The sequence below is a fragment of the Esox lucius genome, chromosome 1 (assembly GCF_011004845.1).
Source record: "Esox lucius isolate fEsoLuc1 chromosome 1, fEsoLuc1.pri, whole genome shotgun sequence".
NCBI classification, from domain to species: domain Eukaryota; kingdom Metazoa; phylum Chordata; class Actinopteri; order Esociformes; family Esocidae; genus Esox; species Esox lucius.
This window is the reverse complement of record NC_047569.1, coordinates 27,750,593-27,771,519: the sequence shown is the minus strand read 5'-3', so window position 1 is coordinate 27,771,519 and position 20,927 is coordinate 27,750,593. Positions and strand designations below refer to the sequence as shown.

The window sequence follows — 20,927 nt, the reverse complement described above, 5'->3', positions numbered from 1 at the left end:
TCCTAATTGGTCTGTTTGTTTGCATCCTAGTATGTTCAGCGCCTTGCCTGTCGTCTTGTTTCACTGCTGCGTCTGGTGCGCTCTCAGCCTATTGTTTGTTGTTTGTGGTGGCATTTATCTAGACTGGCGTCAGATGCTATTTGCAAGATACTTGTTTGTTAATCTGGGAGGTTCATAAATGCTGAAACTGTTGCCTGCTTAAAATACCTACGCTGATCTAGACACTGCGCCTAATAAAGATAATTTGTTAGTTTGCCATAGAGAGCACATAGGCTATATCAAAATAATGTCCAAGCGTAGAATACGCAGGGATGCCCAACCCGGTTCCAATTGAACTGCCACCCTGTAGGTTTTCTCTCTGACTGTAATCTATAACATTTGATTTTAATAATTAACTGGACTTGGTAAGCTCTCTAGGAACTGTACTGGTAGACCTGATTATACCTGATTATAGTCATATCAACTACCCAGAAAGTGTCTATTTGAGTGTGCATTTGCCGTTCCAAAAGCCCCATGGACATTATAGCACATTGCGAGGGGAGGCAGAATAATATAGTTGTGGAAGAATTATACTGTACCACAACACATGTTTGGAGCTGAAAGAGAACGGAGATGAGTGGCTAGCAATACGTTGAAAACTGTATTCTTTGACTTGCAGGGAGAGAATTCCCAGCAGACGCTAAGAAGTACCACAAAACCCGTTCACCAAATTGCATAATTTAGCCTAGTTTCAACGGAGGTCATAAACGGAACAGTTTTGGCTGAGTTTGCGATGAAAACAATCGGTTATACACCCATACTGTAGGCCTACCTATAAATAAGGTGCTCCGTTATATACAATAACATGTAGACTTGTGCTATATCTGTGTTCCAAATATGGTTTCCATTGTGAGAAAATTGGGTTCAAATATTTTTATCAAATGTTTTACTTTAAAATGTATGCCAGAATGTATACCTTTTAATTATAAAAAACGATAAAAATCTAAACGGTTTTCATCTGTTTCACCATAAGCCTTTGCTTATTGTTAAGTGTAGGAGATAAAGCTGTGGCAATATCTCAAACTCCAGAGATCCCTTATTACTATTATAAACTGGTTACCAACACAAGCAGTGTTGTAGAGCAGTACAAAGTAATGTGTTGTCATTTACCAAGACTATCAGCCAACCAGAAACCATGATTCTATCCACCCGGTTTATAAAAGACCATATACCAGGGGTATGACATCATGTGTCGTAACCGGTTCATGAGGTGTGATGTGTCCACGATTCGTCGTGCCTCTGAACAGCACTTAGCGTGTTATATTGGCCATATACCGCGCCCCCACTTGTGCCTTATTACTTACTTATACAGTAGTTCATTCTGGGACAAAGTCAGCTGACAGAGACCAGCTTATGCTTATCTACTTGTGAGACTCACCAGTAACACTTTATACATTTTGGAGAATATCCTCCCTCCATTTGCATTCAAATACTTTGCTAGCCATCTCTGACTTCGCTATATCCGATCACCAGCACGCTGACCTGGCTGTTTCTGTGGAGAACATTGAGTGAGGTTAATTTCTCTTTGGCATGTATCACAAGCCAATGAAGCTGCTGTCACTGTATGACTTGTGCCCATCTGCTCAGCTGTAATTATTTTCATTTGAGGACTCAGCCTTGATGATGCCACCATAGACAGACAGCTGGCAAGTTCAGCCCATTGCCTTAATAGTGAAGCAGATCAGAGAGAAAGCGTTAGAGATATAAAAACGGAGATGGAAATGAAAGATAGTTAGGGGCCGGACAGGTCTAGAGAAATCTACTGCTGTGGGAGTGGATTAACAAAAAAGACTGAGTACTGAGCCTCCATCTGCTCCTCTATGTCTGTCTTTCTGTCTTGTAAAGGGTCTGATCTGCACCACAAACACAGCACAGTCCTTGACGAACAGAGACAGACCGACACACATAGACTCAGACACACCATAGATAAGCTAGAATCTGCTAAATCATTTGGTTGATGGGAGAGGTGGATGACTGTGCTTGCTGTTGTATCATATGGATGTACTTCACATTAGCATTGGTCTAATACACTGTCCTGCAATCTGGGTGAACTCAATACGAATCTCAGTAAACTCTATTTTTTTTTTATTCTCTGTTGCTTCTTCCATTTTTAGCTGTCGACTGGCCCATTACGAGTAACTCAAATTGGAATGTAGGCCTTTCTAATTAACCCATTTAAAAAAAAGGAAAATGTACTGTTTTTATTAAATAAGTAAAACTCAGGTAGTGCAGTGGAAGCGGTTCTGCTGTGAAGTCTAGCTGGAAAAATCATCCGATAGTGTTAGTGACAGCAGAGGCCCCCAGACCACGGTTCAGTGTACTAGCCTGTCTTCAGTGGAAGTTTGGGCTGGGCTGGCAGTCTACTGAATCACTACTCCAGGGGCGTCCAAACAGTTCCACCGAGGGCCCTGTGTCTGCAGGTTTTCGCTCTCACTTTGTACTTGATTGGATAATTAGGTTACTAATTGGTTAGTTTCTAGCCTCACCTGGTTGTGTAGGTGTAAACTGGGAACCATATGAAAAACCAAAAACCTGCAGACACACGGCCCTCCGTGGAATGGTTTGGACACCCCTGCACTATTCCATTGGTTCAAGCTGAAGCGCAGCTAAAGGTATCTGAAAGAACGTGGGTCTCATTTGAATCCAGTCCTTGCTGATGAACTGCCCAGGCGTAGTGGCTGGCGGTGGACATTCCTCGGTGAGAAACGCAGCCATCCCACACCACTGTGTCCTCACTGACAGCATCATGGCTAGAGAGACTGCTCCATGTCGGTCGGCACAGGAAGCACACAGAAATCAACAAGCCCAGCCATTACAGTAACAGTACTGCCATTATAACGTGGTAGACTTCTCCAGCCAAAAACCCAAGTATACACAGGCTGGAAGTAGGCTATCCTCCTCTTATAAAGACACGTTATCTGACTTCTGTCTTGAAACAGACTGTTTAATGCCCTTTCTCAGACTTTAGGACAGTTCATTTAAATTGCTAAAGCGGTAGATGCACTTAAGGGAATTACTTGACCGGGCAGAGTAAGGTAGCATCTTTGGACCTTATTGTGTTCAACTCCTGTTTGAAAGATAAAGAACATGCAGGCTTCTTGTCAGCTGTGCTTTTGGGATAGCTAAGTATGCGTTGGGAACGGCTGGGATGTTAACCCTGCAGGGGTCACAGCGTACATCCATGGTGGTGGTGTGAGTCTATAATCTCCTTATAACAGCCCCACACGTCCCCGCTACTCCGGAATGTGTACTCTGTAGCCCCTCTGTAAGGCCAACAGCCATGTCTCGGCCTGGCTTGGACAGAAAGTACAACTCACACCTACTGTATTAACAGGTGCATGATGGGAAAGCAGTATTCTGAAGTAAAAGGATTCTCTTGCACACCGTTGATGTTGGTGTTTCACAGAATCTATAGGGGATCAAGATCACCGGATTGATGGATTTCTTTTTTGTTTCTGCCTTGCTTTTAGTCAGAACAGATTTCCTCCTGGGTTGGGTTGGAATTTTGGTTTTTGATGTCACTGGCTGGCGCTCAGCCTAAATCTAGAAATATGTTGAGCCACTGCCTCTTTTGAAGTAGTACGCTCACTCCGTGCATGTTTAGTATAAGCAGTAAGTGTGCATTTTGTAGCAAGCACACAGTCTGATATGCTGTAAATAATACGTTTGATAATATTTCTCTCTCACTCTTTCCCACTCTTCCTCACTCACAAACACACATGCGAACACCCACACTGTATGTTCTGTCTATGAACGCCCACAATCACTCTCATACATCCACTTACACACACACCCTGGTCTTCTGTGTCTGCTCTTTCTGCCTCACACACATGCTTACACATAAAACAGCTGCATTCAGTTTGAATAGATTTCTATATGGGTAACAATGATTCTTTCATTTGATTGCCCTGAGTCTGGCAAAACAAAAGAAGGATATTCAAGGAAATGTGTATATTTGCTTGCTGTGTTGTAACTTGGTATTCATCTTTATGGTGATTCCCAGCCACAACCAACACCACAACCTAGATCCGACAGGATGGTAACACAGATTGAGATTAACATCCATCTGTTCATCTCAGATTACAACAACCGTAATCATTACTTGCTTCAGGGCCAAAATGTTACATGTGAAATTGATAGTATTTGCGTAATGACATTATTTGTGGAATGTTTTGGTATGCTTGTATACATGTGTTTTGTGGTCTCAGAATTTCATGAATTGAAATTTCAGATGGTGTTAATGTTTAATGTTGTAAATAATGTATTTCCCTTGTTTTTTCTGTATCCACCGTCCTTCAACCTGTCTTTGTGTTGTGTGTGTGTGTGTGTGTGTGGATTCTGGAATCGGCTCCTGCTCTGCCATCCAATCTGGTCTTCATCTGGGCAGATGATGAGGTAAGAGGAAATGCTATTTCCTTTTCTTACTAAACTTCCCATTCTACACTGTTAATGGACCTTATCAAGGTGTTGGCGAACTCAATAGAAAGACAATGATTTTGAATGGACGGTAAGGTACAGTTTGAGATAATGAATAAACCAGAAAGTGGCAGATGAACACTCAGACTTTCAGGAAAAGGGAAGCTATTTGTAACATGTGACGGCGAAAGGTTATTTTTGACATTCAAAGGGTTTGACTTTGGTAACTGGTAATGTGTGCTGGGAGGGTTTGTGTTGGCTTCAGGGTGTCTCCACATACCTAAGGGACTGAATGTATTTACTGGGTTGAGACTGGTTTGGTCTCATGCAGGACCCAGTTTTTCTAGTTTCATGTCCATGACAGCTGAGATGTCTTATTGAGGAAGTGACAGTTTACGTATTCCTGTAGACATTACAGCCAGCATGTGCATGTGTGCGTGTTGTAATGGTTGTGTCGACCTTCCCACAAGCCAACCTCCACTCATCCAGTTGCACTGTCAGTAGCTTCTCTTGACGGCACTCGGTGAGTGATGGATCCCTTTCACACGCGTGTACACACAGCCCGCAGCCTGCCTCTCATCCCTGTGTCATCCTCTGTCGGCACATCCCACGGCCAAACAGCTGTGTTTGGTCTGGGGGGGGGGGGTCGTTTGTTTCCAAACACAGCAGACAAATATCTGTGACGAGGGGGCGGAGAGGATGGGGAGAAAAGGAGATGGGAGGAGAGCCTTGTTTCACATGATATTTTTTTTTACTGTTACTTTCACTCCATTTGGTAAGTTGGAAACGGAGGCCGACAGGCAGCCAGGCAGGTGGATGCTGGGAATGAAGCCCGTTCCCTAGTCTACGCCACCACGACACCGAAGCTCTCAACAGAGGAGGGGGTCCATATGGGTGTATGACAAAGCTGTTCCTTCCTCTGAGCAGCATTCCTTACCCTTGTGACACACAGTTAAATGTAGCAGCGCAACGAGGAAACGCCCGAAAAGGAATTCTCAATTCTCTATCGCAGGGCTTCTCAACTGAGAGGTCGCGCAGGTTTTTCAGTGGCTAGCACAGTGAGAACAAAATGGAATGTGTTGTAGTTATTTTCATGAACAACAGTGTGTTGATAATGTATTGAACATACAGAGTTGTATACAATCATCAAAATATCTGGAGAAAACTTAGGAGTACTATTTAGCAGATGTTGTGGCCTCAGATGAGCTATTATGCTAATTAATATGAAAGTATTTCCCATGTGTCATATAATTGCTACACATACTGTCAATATACATATTTCTTTCCAGATAGCATTTGTATTGCTAACATTAGGTTACGACTGAAACAAACTGTTACCGTTTGAGTCCCAAGGTGAAACCAGTGCAGAACTGCTGACTTCTGTAAGAGATCCAGAATATCCAGTTATAATCTACAAATAGTGTAGAGGGACTGGAGCCACAGGATTTATAGGGTTATCTTCAATCTGACCGATCCTCTGTTCATTACACCTGTTTCACAAAGCACATCTATCCCTTTGAGACAGTACCTCGAAGTGTAACAGTCAGGGATACCCACTTCCACTGTGACCATCTCTCTCTGTGCCTTCAGCCTAGTACAGCATGCCAGACTCTGGGGTGTGGTGAAGAAGAGGGTGGCTGTGGTTTCCCCTATCTCTAGATGTAAAAAGACACACACACACACACACATCCTCTGAATTATGATGTCATGTTATGATGCCAGCTCTGGGCAGGGAAACAGAGTGACTGACCACAGAACTCTTCCCTGTCCAAAAGAAAACCAATGCTCCCTCTCTCTCAAAAAGGAAACCAAGTCTCTCTCTTCCTCTCCAGCCTTTGAGAGCATACTTCTATCCACGGTTCATCACGTCAACCGCGTTCCACAAAAATCCAGCGTTTAGTTTACCTTGCGTCATGCCTTTATGCCTCACCATTAATTGCTGTCAGTCACTATAGCCATGGTGAAGGGAAAAGGCTAGAGTTGGCCTTTATTAGCATATTAACTAGAGGCTAGTATGTTACTACTGTACTGTATTTGAGACATTTATGCAAACGTAAGGAAATTGCATTTCTATTTGAATTGTTCCTCTCCTTTTAGGGTTGATGCCTAAATGTGTGCCACATGTTCTTTAGCCACCCTTTTCATGATTATCCAGTAGAGCCAGTTAACACAGTGACTACACCTGTCAAAACAGAGGAGTGGGGTGTCATAGGTAGTTCTGCAGATTGGTTGGCTCTAAAAGATACTTTTTGTGAGCTAGGTCAGCCCACAATAGTTTTAGTGTAACTTTAAACTCAATTCAGAAGTTAGAGAACAATGAATGATACAGTACAGTTGAAGAAATTATAATATCCAATGCAGCACATTAACTTGGCTTTTCCTTAATCTGAGGACCCGTATCAAATAATGTAGCCATTACACTTCACATCACCATCTTTTGGGTTACTAGCCAAGTGGGTGGTTGTCTGATTTGCTGTTACTGCATCCAGAGAGGTCATTGTGTGTTAATCTCAGTGGTGAAGTGTGTGAACTTAATTCTCTCAGCTATGTCTGGGGAAATGTGCCGTGTGATTCAAAGTCTTAGCTGTCATTTTGTGACAGACAACCCTCAGGCCCTCACAGTTTGCAGCGAGGAGACACAATTGAGTTTTGAAGCTGAAAGTCACTCCACACCCCTATATGACAGCAATGAGCTGACTGAAACTAATTTAGGAATGGGTGCCTGTAAAGGTCTCAGAATGAACTCTCCATGTCAAAGTGGAAGTTATCTAACCACCATTGAAGTGACTGCCTTTCTCATCTCATGAGTTAGGAATGTTCATGGCAAGTGGATATCTTACAGTGCTGTGGAAAGTAAGTAAAGCCCCTGGGAAGTTGTATTTTATTTTACAGATTTGGATAGTTTCAGCCATCATTTGAAACTATCCAAATAATTTCAACCAAATGTATTAAAGGTGCACTCATGTCACAAGGTCACCCCATTGAAAGTACAAAGCTCCTTTAAAAACACACTATTAAAATGGTTCCCTCGCATTGTCTCAGGCAGACCACTATCAGTCACAATCCCGATCAAAATGAGGTTCAGATGTGCGGCAGGTTGTTTAGGGAGGGGGATGAACTTCTTTCTCTGTTTTAATAGGCTAGAAGTAGTTGTCACTCTTATTCTGTCTTCAAAACCAATGATTGGTTTGCGTGGTGGTAGATATCACATGGATGACCATGTGATGGGAGAGCACCTTTAATAAAGGTAACCCAATTTAAGAAAATCTATATTAATACAATTTGTGCGATTAAAATAACAGAAATGCAATATCCATATGTAAAAAAAATTACATCACATAAAAAGTTCTAATCAGGTGCACCAAACACATGTGCAAATGATTAGCAAGCAAGCATGTTTATTTATATAGCACAATTTATATATCGAAGCAATTCAATGTGCTTTACAAAGAAAAATATATGAAAGTACAATAACATAAAAACAAATGCTCAAATAAAAACATCAAAACAAATGAATACATCATAATAATAGAAAATACAATAAGAAAACATAAAAACTTAAAAATGGGATGAAAACATAGGAAGCTATAAGGCTAAACAGTGTGGTTAAGTTTAAGTGCTCAGTCATAGCCACGTGAGAGTGTTTTTACCTGAAATTAAAAATGTATATGTTTGGGGCATGTCTAAGACCTTCTGGTTGTTTATTCCAGTTTTGTACAGCATAAGTGCTAAATGCAGCTTCTCCATGTTTAGTTTGGACTCTGGGCTCTACTAGCTGACCTGTGTTCATGGATCTAAGAGCCCTGCTCGGTTTATATTCTTCAAACATATCAGAAATGTATTCAGTTCCTAAACCTTTCAGAGATTTATAAACTAAAAGCACCACATTGAAATCTATTCTGTAACTGACTGGAAGTCAATGCAAAGATTTAAGAACCGGAGTGATGTGCTCTGTTCTCTTGGTCCTGGTTAACATTCTAGCAGCAGCATTCTGAATGAGTGTTTTTCGGGAGTCCAGTTAAGAGGCCATTACAGTAGTCAACCCAACTAGAGATAAAAGCAGGGATGAGCTTCTCTTGGTCTTTTTGGGACACCAAGCCTTTGATTCTGGCTATATTTTTTAGATGATAGAATGCTGTTTTGGTGACCGCTTTGATATGACTGTTAAATGTGAGGTTGTACTCATTGTAGTACCCCAGGGTAACATAAATGGATCAATAGGCCTATCTTGCAAAAATCAGTGTCAAAGTACATTAATCAACTCTCAGATAGAGCTTGCACAGACTTTGCCTGCAGGAATTACCCTCTGCTCTCAAAAGAAATATTAAAACACAAACGACATAGTCCAGAAAACACTTGGGTAAAGACCAGAACTCCTGGAACTATGTGCTCTGGACAGATGAGTCAAAGTTGGAGTTGGCCGCAATGCCAGAAGCTATGTTTAGGGAAAATGAAACACTGCCTTTCAACAGAAGGAACTAATGCTAACCAACTGCAGAGCACGGAGGCCAACCTATCAGTGAGTCAATTATGATTTACATTTTTTATCCGATCAATTTTGGGGAGAATGTGAGGCCATCTGTTAAAAAGCTAAGGAGGAAAGAAATGCAACAGTGCCCTCAAACATGACACATTTGAAGCAGTACTGTATAGAAGAGTGGGCAAAATAATCTTCCACATCATTGCAAGAGCCTTAAAGAGATACAATAACTTATTTCAAAGGGGGAACCTCAGCTATTGAAGCTAGGGGTGTGAAACAGGGGACATTATTTTGTTTGCGGAGACTATTACTCATTTTATGACTTCTAGAATCCCTGCAGAGAGGCTGGGTTTTATTTTCTGCTTCAGTGTCTGTCTGAATGCTGTACTATACTAGGATGACGGGCTGATCTTATCCATTATTTTCTTCCTCTTTTGAAGGGAGATCTACATCTCTTTGCTGTATGCTGTTTTCCTTCCATCTCTCTTTACCGCCCCCCCCTTCCTTCGCTCACTCAGAGACCGGGGATTAACTGAACTCATAAACCCTCTCCATGGGATCCTGGGTAATGCAAGGTGACACTAATGGTCTCTTCAGGTTGTTGTTTCAGTGCTGAAGAACTTCATTCTTTACCTTACAAAGGTCCAGTGTAGTCATATACAATGATCAAGACTGATCATTAATGACCAACGATGGCTTGGTAAATGAATGATTACAAGTAATTAATATGTTCTGTTTTTCATTACTTAAACCCACATTGTGCATTAAATAAAAAACATGTTTATATGAAGCTGTCAAACACCCGATGGAATATCCATTAAAATCAATCAATGTTCAATCAATGTCGGAATCAATGTTCATAGCTTGTTTCCATTATGAAATTGTTTGAAGTACTACATTAATCCGGATGTACAGTAAAGTCAAACAGAAGACTTACAACTTTACAATGTCACTTCCTGTGATCTGTCACTACTTCCCATCCAGACTAGTGCCTGTAAACTCAGCAGAATCAGGGCTCGCTGTTAATCTGTCTCGGCAGATGTCACGTGTTACTTTGTGGCCACCCTCCAGCCCTCCCATTCCTCAGGTTTTCTTTCGGTCACACAGTGACCTATACATTCCTCTGAGCCCCCAAAGTGGCCCTAACAGGCCCTGCCAAGACCTTCTCCCCCTCATCCTTGTCCCTGCACTAGAGGAAGGCTTAGGATATAAATATACCCCATCCTGGTTCCCATGGCCTCTACTGGGGTCCCAATAGTCACCCAGGGGTCCCAGTAGTCACCCAGGGGTGGTCAGATTTTAAGGTCCTGTAAATTGGCTAGTATAAATGTGTCATAGTCAGTTTTCTTTGAAGGATGGGCCTTAAAACACGTCTGCGGTCAACCCCATGGATGCTCCCTGTTGACGCATACTCAGTGGGTTTCTGACATAGTTGCTAGTCACAGAACCTAGTAGCATCCAATGAGTGATAGATTTTCAAGTGAATATTCTACAACATAGGTCTTCAACCCTCTCCTGGGGACTCCCCAGCCATTTCACAGTTTAGTTTTTGCCCTGAAATAGCTCAACTTGTTAATTAGTTAAAACATTGGTTCAGGTGTGCTAGTTGTGGAATACATCTAATAGATGGAATGGATGGGGGGTCCCCAGGAGAGGGTTAAAGACCTATGGTCTAATATTAACATTTGTATGATAACTTGCAAACAGCAGCCAAGCATCTATCACAATAGCACTTTCACCAACCTGAAGATCTTCTGTAGTGTAATAAACTGCTTTCTGGTGCCAGGAGAGTTTTATCAGGACAAGATTACTTGGGATGGTTATTATGTCAGAAATGGTTTCAAATTGGCTTATATAACCCTAACCCCACTCCCTGCAATCCTACCTTCACTTAAGTGTTTAGTTTTATCAATATTTAGAAAGTTTACATAAAACATTGCTGTGCCAGTATGTATTTTACTTGCATAAAGGTTGGATAGATACCTGGTTAGTGATTGCATTTGGTGATGCAGAGAAAAAGGATATGTGAATTGTGACTGGCATATATTCTGTGTTTATCTAAATTCTCTACTAGATGGTTGGATTCTTTTTTTGCTGCATTTAGGCTAACAACGCATGCAAAATTTATTTTTATGGTGGTTTGTTAATGAGGAATCCCTGCAAATTTAATGTAATGTTTATTTAAGACTTACTGGCTCCGTATATGAACAAGTCAGCTTGATCGTATACTGACAAAACTTTATAAATCTAACCTTTAATTTTTGAGAAAATTGTTAAAAGAATAAATACGGTCATCAAGATATCATTGTTTTATCCTGTCAGTCTAGCTTAGTGGAGCTGAGTGATGAAACACTTGAACACTGCACTGTGTATTGTAAAATCCAGACATACTACCATTCTAACTGAATGAAGCAGACTGGCTGATTCACTCTACATTAGACTGAGACCATGGTAGATCTGTAGCTAAACCTGCCTGTCTGGAAAATCTGTTGGAGTAGATCGGCAACTCACATCTTGACTTTTTCTTCATAAGTTCACTAATATGTGTAAGCTACATCATTGCCCTCAAAGTAGCCCAGGAGGAAAAGCTGAATTTTATTGAATTGTATCACACACAAACGTATCCAAATGTATTGAACAACAAAGTTTGTGTTGGCATGGTCCTGTTGTTACCCCGTTTTACACTAGAATACAATTACCAGGACATATGAAGTATTCTGAAATAAGTTCAGTGGTTCTCCATTGTACAATATCCAATGCAATTCATTAAGTCTGTTGAATTGTTAAAATGTAAATGTAAAATGTTATTATTTCAATCAAATAAGCAGATCCTGTATAACTAGATACACATTGGGAGCCTATTAGAAATTATTATTTGGAATTTGAATTTTGGCTGATGCGGATGAATGGGCGGAACCGTTTTAACGTGAGTAGAGATGATCAAACATAAGCCTGGGAGGCATTTTCTCCTTCCAGGCTACTTTGAGGTCAACATCATACCTTATGAGCTAATGTTTTCATTGCCTGCAGAAAGACCACTTAATGGTGTTTGACAATGACTTTTGTCTGATAACGTATTTTTGGGAACACTGTCCGAGGAAAAACGAAAAAAAATCCAAGCCAATGGTGTGTTTGTGCATGCGTATGTGCAAGCATGCAAGACGAGGTGGCAGGCCGTACTTTCAAAACCAGCGAGGTGACAAGACCTAATTCTACCCAGCTACAGCTGCAATCATAAACACTTCCAGATGCTCCCAAGATGCATCAGGTCAGCTAGCGGAAATGCCAAGCGAGCCAAGAGGAGGAGGATGATGATAAATGAGAAGAGTGGAGGGAATGAAAAAGGAGAAGGATGTAGGAGATGAGTAGATGAGAGACAAGACGAATGGAGAAAGGACTGCCCAGACCAGACTGGACAAACCTCTACTTACTCAAAATGGAAAAAGAGGAGCAGCTCTTACATGATGCTGATTGGTGTAGAAGCTGTAGTGTGGAATGTGGTAGCATGCTGTGACATGATGACAGATGGAATGAGAGAAGGGAGGAAGGGGGAGAGGAGGGTGGACGGGTGATGGGAGAGAGATGGAGGAAAGGAAGATGCAAAGGGCGAGGAGAGAGTGGGAAAGATCACACCATTTTGGGATGGGAACATTATGACGAGAGTTGGTTAACTTGTAGAGGACCTACTTCACTTATTCAGATGGTTAAGACTTATTGTCTTCAATTCTATAGCAGGCAAATTTCAATGCCAGTATTGGAAGACCTTTTGAGGCTCTTCCCTGTGTAGTCCTTTGGAGGCTCTGCCCTGTGCAGTTCTTTAGAGGCTCTGTCCTGTGTTGTCCTTTGGAGGCTCATCACTGTCTAGTCCAGACCTAGGCAAGATAATGTCGGATAATGTCGGATCCGGCCCGTTGAGTCATTCTATCCGGCCTGCAATACATCCAAGATTTTAAAATAAGAAAAAATAAAAAAATACCTGACGAGGTCCGCATGTTACGTTACTTTATTTACCGTTGCATATTTATTTATTTTCTAATTAAAAGTCCCGTGGCACTCCCAGTAATAAGTACAGCAGTATCATACTGTCTGTTTAAAATACCTTTAAGTTGAAACAAGGTTTTGCCTTATGATACGTAGGGACCAGCACCACAATGCACGCGCGGAAGTTATCATTTGTACTTACTATACGCAATTGATGGCTAGCGGTGTCTGGAAATGAGCCTAAGAAAAGTTGATAACGAAAGCAGAGTATTTAAAAAAATATTGACCGGAAAATATTTATTTGTAGATGTCGCAGGTAAAGCTAACGTCACAGTTTTTAAAGAGTACAATTTGCAGGGGCACTTCCAGAGTAAGCATGCAGTGAAATACAAAAACGGTCACCCGATGCTACAATTCAACAAGTCCAAGCGCAGATGCAGCCTCACTGATGAACATCTTACAGCAGAACCGCACACTGCTTCAACAGAACCGCACACTGCTTCAACAGAACCGCATACTGCTTCAACAGTACCGCACACTGCTTCAACAGAAATGACTCCAGACTTCACCTCACTTGTTAACGCCCATACGAGGCACTCCTGTTCATATTGAGTGAGTAGCCCTAAAAGTAGATTTCTTGGGTCTGGGCTGCTGGAATCACTGTCGTTAAAAGCACGTAGTACAAAATATATACTGTATGAAGTTAGATGTCAATTATACCAACATTTGCTTTGAGTGAAAATCTTCAGAAGTGATTTCATAACTATAATACCTATATAACTGTTTTAAGGCAAATATGTATTGCAACATTTCTGTTGAGTAATAACCCTAAAAAGTTTTTTTTTAGGCCTTTGCTTGCCATAATAACAGCTGTTAACAGAAAATAATAATAAAAACATTGTTAAAGTAAATTAAGTTCAATTATGTAAACGGTGTATGGAAAATAAATAAGCATAAATATAATATGCAAGTTAACAGAGTTAGCTATGTTGTGTGTTTTTTAGGCATGTTGGTTAAAAAAGTAATCTGGCCCACAAAGCTCTCTGGCATTTTCAGTGTGGCCCCACAGTGAAAAATATTGCCCACCCCTGGTCTAGTCCTTTGCAGCCTCTGATCTGTGTAGTCCAATGGAGCCTCTTCTCTGGGTAGTCCTTTTGAGCCTCTTCCCTGTGTAGTCCTTTGGAGCCTCTTCCCTTTGTAGTTCTTTGGAGCCTCTTCCCTGTGTAGTCCTTTGGAGCCTCTTCCCTGTGTAGTCCTTTGCAGCCTCTGACCTGTGTAGTACAATGGAGCCTCTTCTCTGGGTAGTCCTTTTGAGCCTCTTCCCTGTGTAGTCCTTTGGAGCCTCTTCCCTTTGTAGTTCTTTGGAGCCTCTTCCCTGTGTAGTCCTTTGGAGCCTCTTCCCTGTGTAGTCCTTTGGAGCCTCTTCCCTGTGTAGTCCTTTGGAGCCTCTTCCCTTTGTAGTTCTTTGGAGCCTCTTCCCTGTGTAGTCCTTTGGAGCCTCTTCCCTGTGTAGTCCTTTGGAGCCTCTTCCCTGTGTAGTCCTTTGGAGCCTCTTCCCTGTGTAGTCCTTTGGAGCCTCTGCTCTGTTTCAGGGACTGCATCGGTAGCAGCGGTCGTCAGTGTGGGCTGTGTTGTTCCCCGTTTCCTGGGCTTTGAACGGCTGCCCTTTGAAACTTCATTTCCTGAATGTCGCCCCCCTGTCCTTTAGACACAGAGAGCCCGGGGCAGGCACACATACACACTCTGTTGTGCTCACCCAAAACAAACTTGGCCCATAAAACTGCACCTGGTCCTTGTAAGGGTCCATTACACATGCGGTAGATCTCCCACAGTCTGTTTATATCTACTCTGCTCTGTCTCTTCCTGTAGAACTAATGTACGTTTGGCTGTCACTGTCCCTTCCTCTACAACCGCTGGTTTGTCTCAGTAATGTCGCCCTATCTTTGTGTATAAACCTTGACTGTGGGTTTGTCATACTGAATTTCACACATCCCATCTGTAACTACAGTTGCAAAACTGTCTAGCTATCATTTGTAAATATTTCCATTATACTGCATGTAAATAGGGGTTCCTTTCAGGGCAGGCTACGGACAAGTGCCTTCATCAACAGCACCCAGCCCAGTCTGAAATTTGTCCATTGTCTTCTAACAGATGGTTTTCATGACATATTATAGTTAAAATGTCTGTGTTATTATCTATATAACTCACTCAGACAAATGAGCTGCCACAGTGTGGGCTGTTTGTATAAGTGTGAGTTGTGTTGAAATAAGAGTGTCAACAGGAATGTGATCTGCACCTTCAGGCTTCTGCTCTATTCCTCTGTAGAAACGTGTCATCTTTCTGTCACTGCACCATCCTTGTCTGACTCTGTGCTGAGAGGTAGATGTTGGCATTATGCACAGGGACTTTGTTTTGCCTGGCTATTGCAACATCTGAGTGACTCTCCGTTTGATTCAATCATTTGCTGACTCTGTATTTGAATGTGTTTGGAGCCTGGGGCACAGTGTGTGTTTTGGTGTTGAGGGGCTGGGGCACGGTGAGTGTTTTGGTGGTGAGGGGCTGGGGCACGGTGTGTGGTTTGGTGGTGAGGGGCAGGGGCACGGTGTGTGGTTTGGTGGTTAGGGGCTGGGGCACAGTGTGTGTTTTGGTGGTGAGGGGCTGGGGCACGGTGAGTGTTTTGGTGGTGAGGGGCTGGGGCACGGTGTGTGGTTTGGTGGTGAGGGGCTGGGGCACGGTGTGTGGTTTGGTGGTTAGGGGTACACGTGGGTGTCCTGTTGCTAATGACAGATGCTCATTTTAATGTGTGTATGTGCATCTGTTGCATATGTGTGTTTGTGTTTTTTGTGTGAATGCATCTGGAATTAAGTTGGTTCTTGGAAGGTACTGTACTTGAAGGTTATTCGAATGATAGAAAGAGAAAAAAAAGGTGATGGACACCTGTTCCAGGTTTTTTTTTTTTTTTTAAATGAGCTACTAATAACCATTCAACCTCCTCATTTCTTCTTCCATCTCTTTTTAGACTCTGGTCATTTAAGGCAAGCTAGAAAAAAATCCTGTAGAAAAACTGCATGGTTTATGGCTTGGGCTTTGCCATGGGCAGCCGTTTAATGAAGTGATCTAACTTGTACTGGTCTCTGGAGTTTGCCTATTGAATGTCACTCCCAGTCACTTTCAGAGGAAAAATATTAGGAAAGAACAAATTATGTTAAGTGTTAGACCGCCAGCTTAATAGTAAATTATCTTTCAAATTGAATTTCCTCACAATCTTCTCCAGAATGCAGGCATTAACTTCTGTTATTCCACTGTACCCTGTCCGTTAGTGTGTGATTAGTTACAGGATCCTTTAACAGTTGAACGAGTGTTCCCCTGCTCTCCTAGAATCACATCATAACTCTGTGAGTAATGTCTGTTACTTTGGGTTATTTTTATGATTGTTTTGTCGTTCTTGTTGAGTCCTCCTGTTTATTGTTCTGTAAACTGCAACAACACAGCAGCGGTGTCTTTGTTTTAGAACACAACCAAACACTGTGTGTTGGGTTTGAATCCAACCTGCTGCTTGTCGAGCAAAACAATCCCTCACCTTTGTTTCCCCGCTTTCCTGTCCAATAAACTGTAAAATTCATTGAAAACGGTGAACTCAGCAAATGTAGAGAGAGATTTTTGAGGAACACATATTTCTGAGATTAATTCAACTTGAACACATATATATAAATACATGGTCGGTTCACACCAGATTGTCTTTAATAGGTGTCATCTAAGTGGGTAAAAACTCGAAATATGACCTGAAAGGTAAATAAACCGTTGATTTGTTTGGATGCCGTGAACAGGGATGGTGGATGGCTAGTTAAACTGACAGCAGGTTTTCGTTTGAAGCCTTTTCCAAACCGTAAAAACTATAACCAGTCAGAATGAATACCTCACTCTAACCGTCCTTGCACAGGGTCTATGCTTATCTATTAATCCTTCAGTTCACCTAAAGATATTTTCTTTTATTACACCCATTTATTATCTTCCCCTGGAGAAATGTCATACCCTGAGAACTGTCTACTCCTTCAGATGGCATGAATAAGCCTTGATTTGGTTAAGAATTAAGAAAACCAAGTCACATCTGCTGTTCTAAAAAGACCGTGTTTTTGATGAATGGGTTTTGAGTAATAATTGGTTTAGGATATTACATGGCCAGCTGGACAATATGAAGCGACAGTTGAGGGCATTTAAATGATGACTTTGTTGTGTTTTGACATTGTTCTTCCTTGGAGTAATTGCGTCACGAGTGGGCCTGGAGAGAGACAGGGTATGACATAACGCGACATGGTAAGACAAAGGCAGTGGGTGTTAACCACACAGTTCCAGAAACAAACCCCTCCCTGATGCATCGCCAAGATTCCGGGTGTGTACCCAAACACTCTTACATGTTTATTTCATGGCCTAGGGTGGTCCAGTTGTCTGAGACACTGTCTCCGGTACACATATTTTGCTGCGGTCCCAGCCCGCTCCAAATGGTAGCAGGCAGCTAATTTAAGCAATCAGCCTCTCTCTTTCTCAATAAATCATGAATGCTGCAAAAGGTCTTTAATAAATAAATAAACCCTGTTTCCCAAAGAAGTTGGGACGCGGCGTAAAATGTAAATAAAAACAAAATACAATCATATGCAAATCTTTTAAACCTTGTGTTCAATAGGGAAAAGTACAAAAGCATATCAAATGTTGAAACTGAGGCATTTTATTGTTTCGTGATATATGCCCACTTTGAATTTGATGCCAGCAAGATGTTTTAAAAAAGTTGTGACAGAGGCACCAAAAGACTGGAAAATGTGTGTAATGCTAAAAGACTAAAACTGGTGTAATATCACATAACTAATTAGGTCAGTTGGCAACAGGTCAGTAACATGATTGGGTATTAAAAGGTCATTTCAGAGAGGATGGGTCTGTCAGACGTAAGGATGAGGATGGGTCTGTCAGACGTAATGTTTCTCAACGTAAAATTTCAGAGAGTTTGGGCATCTCATAGTCTGTAGCACACAATATCATAAAGAAATTCTGAGAATCCGGAGAAAATTCTTAAAGCAAGAGACAAGGCAGGAAACCAATATTGGATCGCCGTGATCTTCGGACCTTCAGGCAGCACTGCATTAAAAATAGACACAACTCTGTAGTGGAAATCACTGCTTGGGCTCATGAACACTTCCGAAAACCATTGTCTGTGAAAAATAGGTTAAAACTTTACAGTACCATGCAAAGAAGAAACAGTATTTAAACAAGATCCAGAACCACAACCGTGTTTTCTGGGCCCGAGCTCATTTAAGATAGATTGAGGTGAAGTGGAAAACTGTTCTGTGGTCTTACAAATCAACATTTTAAATTATTATTGGAAATCATGGACCCCGCGTCCTCTGGACTAAAGAGGAGAGGGACTATCCAGCTTGTTATCAGTGCCCAGTTCAAAAGCCAGCATCTGGGATGGTATGGGGGTGCATTAGTGCACATGTCATGGATGACTTGCACATCTGTAAAGGCACCATTAATGCTGAACAATATATACAGGTTTTGGAGCAACATATGTTGCCATGCAAACTACATCTTTTCCAAGGAAGGCCTTGATTATTTCAGCAAGACAACGCCAAAGCACATTCTGCCCGTATCACAACAGCATGGCTCCGAAGTAAGAGTCTGGGTGCTGAACTGGCCTGCTTGCAGTCCAGACCTGTCACCCATTGAAAACATTTGCCGCATTAAACAAAATATACAACAAAGGATACCCCAAACTGTTGTGCAGCTGCAATCCTACATCAAGCAAGAATGGGAAAACATTTCACTTTCAAAACTTCAGCAGTTGGTCTCCTCAGTTCCCAAACACTTACAGAATATTGTTAAAAGAAGAGGTGATGCAACACAGTGTGTGCCCCTGTCTGAACATTTTGGAAATGTATTGCTGGCATCAAATTCAAAATGGGCATGTATTTTCCATTAACAATAACATTTCTCAGTTTCAACATTTGATATGTTGTCTTTGAACTATTTATTCAATCAATTAAATATCGGGATAAATTATTTGCACATCATTGCATTCTGTTTTTATTGACATATTATGCAGCGTCCCAGCTTTTGAGGAAACAGGGTTGTATATATATTATGTACAGTATATATTATTATTATACAGTCAAATGAGAGCAATGTATGTCTCAATAACGCTAGTGTCTGTTGCCTAAAAATGTGCACATCCATTACATTGGCGGAAGAGTAGTTGGCACACTGTGCCATTAATTTCCTGTTTCCGGACGGGTTGTTGGCTTGCAAGATTCTTATCATTCTCCTTTGACCTCTCACATCAAAGAGTTATTTGGGCCCACAGGACTGCTGCGTGAAAACCCAGGAGGGTGGCCGCGTCGTGGTTCTCCCTCTGATGTGAGGCTCACAGTCGACTGCACTCCCTCCTACTCTGCCCTCCCTCCGAATGAGGGGCTGTGCCTTTGTGTTGCATCTCTGGCTCACTTCCAGGGGTCCAAATGAGAGCAGGTCCGATGCACTCGTCCAGTTGATTCGCGGACTCGGATGTGATGGGCATTCTATGACATTAATGTAAACACCGAAGCCAAGTTAACTACTTGCAGGGAATGGAACCGACATGCCACTCTTTCCTGGTGATTTATGGGAAATGTCAGCTTCACAAGTGTGCAGCTAGTCTCACTGCAATGGAGTAAAAGCTAGGGTGGAAGACATTGCAACGCAAACTTAATTTGTCATCCACGAGAATCAGAATCCACTTTACAATCGGGGGTGTTGGCTCATCCAGTATTTATGGTGAATTTTGTAAGTAAATATGACTTGCTGTGTTTACTCAGACAATCAGTATTGAAGGTGTGTCTCACATTGCTGCCCAGGTTTCCATTAGCATTATGCCAGAAGGGTTGTCCCTCTCTCCAGCATTTAATGAGAGATAAGAGGAAGTGTGCACTGTCTATTGTTGATGATCCATCCATAAACATGGATTACTGTAGACTCGACCGATGATGCCTGCCATATATTTTAGCGTACGTCATGATTGAAGACACTCGGCTTCAGTAAACAGCAGCTGTATCAGTATGACAGTGAGGCCTCTGGAGCGCATTTGGGCAGGAGTCACAGGATTGTTTTTTCTTCTTCCGTCCGGCTGCCTTCGGGCTCCCTGTTTGAGCCAGGACTGGCTTGGGTCACAGTGCCAGGTCTACTTGGGTCTTGGAGAGAGACCAGCTCGAACGTCTGGACTCAACTATTAATAGAGTTAAAGCCTGAGAATTTAGACTGAGGTCAGCAGCAATGCGATTCTTGCTCCAACTCCAGATGAAAGATAGCAGAACATGTTAGGGAAAACCCACTCTCTTGTGATATTATGCATTTTTTAAATGTTTTAGTTATTTATGTATGATAACTTTCACTGATACGGTTGGAGCAGTGTTGCTAGTAAGCAGAAAAGGCTCCAATAGTTGCATAGATGAAGACAAGAAAATCCACCTGAGTTTCAGCAGTTCTTCAGCTCTCAGTGAATGTCCTCTGTTTTCTAAGCATATGTCTCAACAGGAGGAATATACAGTATAAACATGCTTGGAATACAGAGGACATAGGCAGATGGAGAGAACTAGAAAATTTACTTCAGCCCACTAGACCATGTGATGTGCCCTTGAAGGACTAAAATAAATCCTGCCTTCTTTCGTTTATGAGGTGAGGGAAGTGGGAAGTGTGCAGTATCAGGTCTGTGGAAAAACGTGAGATGAGTTGGATTTCAGAGTGTGTGAGTTTATGTCCCACATAAAGCCTACTTAATATGGAGTCATCTCTGGGTGACCAGGGACCAAAAAAATGCGTCATTGTATGTGTGCTTCTGAATTTTCCAAGATTCCTAACCTGTACACAAGCAGTTTCACATTTTGTTTTTAAATCCTGTTATTTAAAGACAGATAGGACATTTTGAATTCTTCAACAATCACCCAGTGTAAAATTCCATGCCGTCCCTGAATTGCCTCATCCCGTTGCC

The 20,927-nt window shown here is 41.9% G+C and overlaps 1 protein-coding gene across 1 annotated transcript in view; it reads left to right on the top strand.

Annotated features, from left to right (window-relative positions):
- The window catches only part of sept4b (septin 4b), a 58,451-nt gene that overhangs the window by 371 nt on the left and 37,153 nt on the right, over positions 1-20,927 (top strand). The window contains exon 2 of the mRNA XM_020049723.2: positions 4,427-4,434. Within this exon, the coding sequence (XP_019905282.1) occupies positions 4,427-4,434 (8 nt within the window). The remainder of the gene's footprint in view (positions 1-4,426; positions 4,435-20,927) is intronic.